At 36.4% G+C, this 1454-nt stretch overlaps 1 protein-coding gene across 1 annotated transcript in view; it reads right to left on the reverse strand.

The window, feature by feature from the left end:
• The window catches only part of LOC116030317 (protein DETOXIFICATION 27-like), a 17292-nt gene extending 16171 nt beyond the window's left edge, over nucleotides 1-1121 (reverse strand). The window contains exons 1-3 of the mRNA XM_031272541.1: nucleotides 903-1121; nucleotides 722-808; nucleotides 555-611 (exon numbers count right to left, since the gene is read on the reverse strand). Coding sequence (XP_031128401.1) covers nucleotides 555-611; nucleotides 722-808; nucleotides 903-910 — 152 coding nt within the window. The 5' untranslated portion in view covers nucleotides 911-1121. The remainder of the gene's footprint in view (nucleotides 1-554; nucleotides 612-721; nucleotides 809-902) is intronic.
• Between the last annotated feature and the right edge of the window lie 333 nt (nucleotides 1122-1454).

Consider the following 1454-nt stretch of genomic DNA (forward strand, 5'->3'; position numbering starts at 1 on the left):
TGTTGAAATATTTCATATTTTGGACAGCAGACCAGCAGCCGTTTAGGCAGCAGACCAGCAGCCTTATTTATGTTTTATTATTATGTTAGTGCAATGTTAGGCAGCACCATTTGTCAGTCAACAACATGTTAGGCAGCAGCCTTATTTGGTTTGTTAGGCAGCAGTTTCTTTTAGACTTTTTAGTGCAGAATTGTCTTTCACTCATGTGTATAAATAGAGATGTATTAGTTAGCATGAGAAATAACAGTTTAAGAATTTTTTCTCCCTTCAATTCCTTAACAGATTACAAGGCCCGATATCTCCTATGCTGTTCATATAGCCAGCAAATTCATGCACTCACCTCGACATCTTCATCTTGCTGCAGTTCGTCGCATAATTCGATATTTAATTGGGTCACCTACACGTGGGTTATTCTTTCCCAAACAATCTGCTCTTCCAAAAAAAAAAAAAAAAAACCCAATTTTCACCTCAATTAGCGTCCTGCCTAATTGCATGAAATTTGATTGATAAGATGATTTTAAGAGGGCAAAAATATTAAAGGCACGGTAACATACCCTGTTGCAGCAAAAAGTCCCAACGGAATCATGGATTCCAACCAATGATAGTAACACTGTGGAACAAGGAAATATCATCATATCATCATCATCTTCATAAGAGCACAATTCACTCGAATTAATACAAAAAAAAAAAAAAAAAAAAAAAAAAAACAGATTACAAACCAAGACGGGAGAGAGCATCAATGGCAACCTCAGTATTCTTCATATAGCCTGAGACTATGATTAAAATTCTGAAGTAGAAATTTTCCAACCTGAAAAGCCAGTAAAATTTTCTTTTTTCTGTTAAGAAAAGAATCAATAGTCAAACTTGTACTACATGAGTGAGACACTCATAAAGGAACATACGAGAGCATAATTCCAGAAGCCAGAGAAAGCTTAAAGAACTCCCAAAGTCCGAAGAAGCCTTGTTTGGAGAAACCAGTCCAAGAATGAGGGCATCCGCCAAAGAGACTATAAGCAACGAGTCCCAGAACAGAAGTCCACCAAGATACATCAAGAATAAGAGCAGTTCCAACAATTCCAACCTCCAATATATAAATGAAAACCCAACTCAAAACCACATGTAGAACATGTCAATATGAGGATATATTAAAATAATGGTGGCAGAATTTCAGTAGTGCTGTGCAGCAGATAACAGTAGTGATGTGCAGACAGCAGTAGTGGTGTGCAGACTGGAGTAGTGCTGTGCAGAATAAGTGTATAAACTATTAGTTAGGTGGCAGAATTTCAGGGTGTATAAACTGTTAGTTAGGTGGCAGAATTTCAGGATTTGTTTTCTTACATTGAATGTATATATAGGTGTGTATGAACAGAACCAAAAAAACACAGAAGTATTTCTTCATTTTCCAGTCCTGGTCACTTGTCTCTAATTTATATCCTAAAATTCTGTTTTTGACA

This window comes from Ipomoea triloba, chromosome 1 (genome assembly GCF_003576645.1).
Source record: "Ipomoea triloba cultivar NCNSP0323 chromosome 1, ASM357664v1".
Lineage (NCBI taxonomy): Eukaryota > Viridiplantae > Streptophyta > Magnoliopsida > Solanales > Convolvulaceae > Ipomoea > Ipomoea triloba.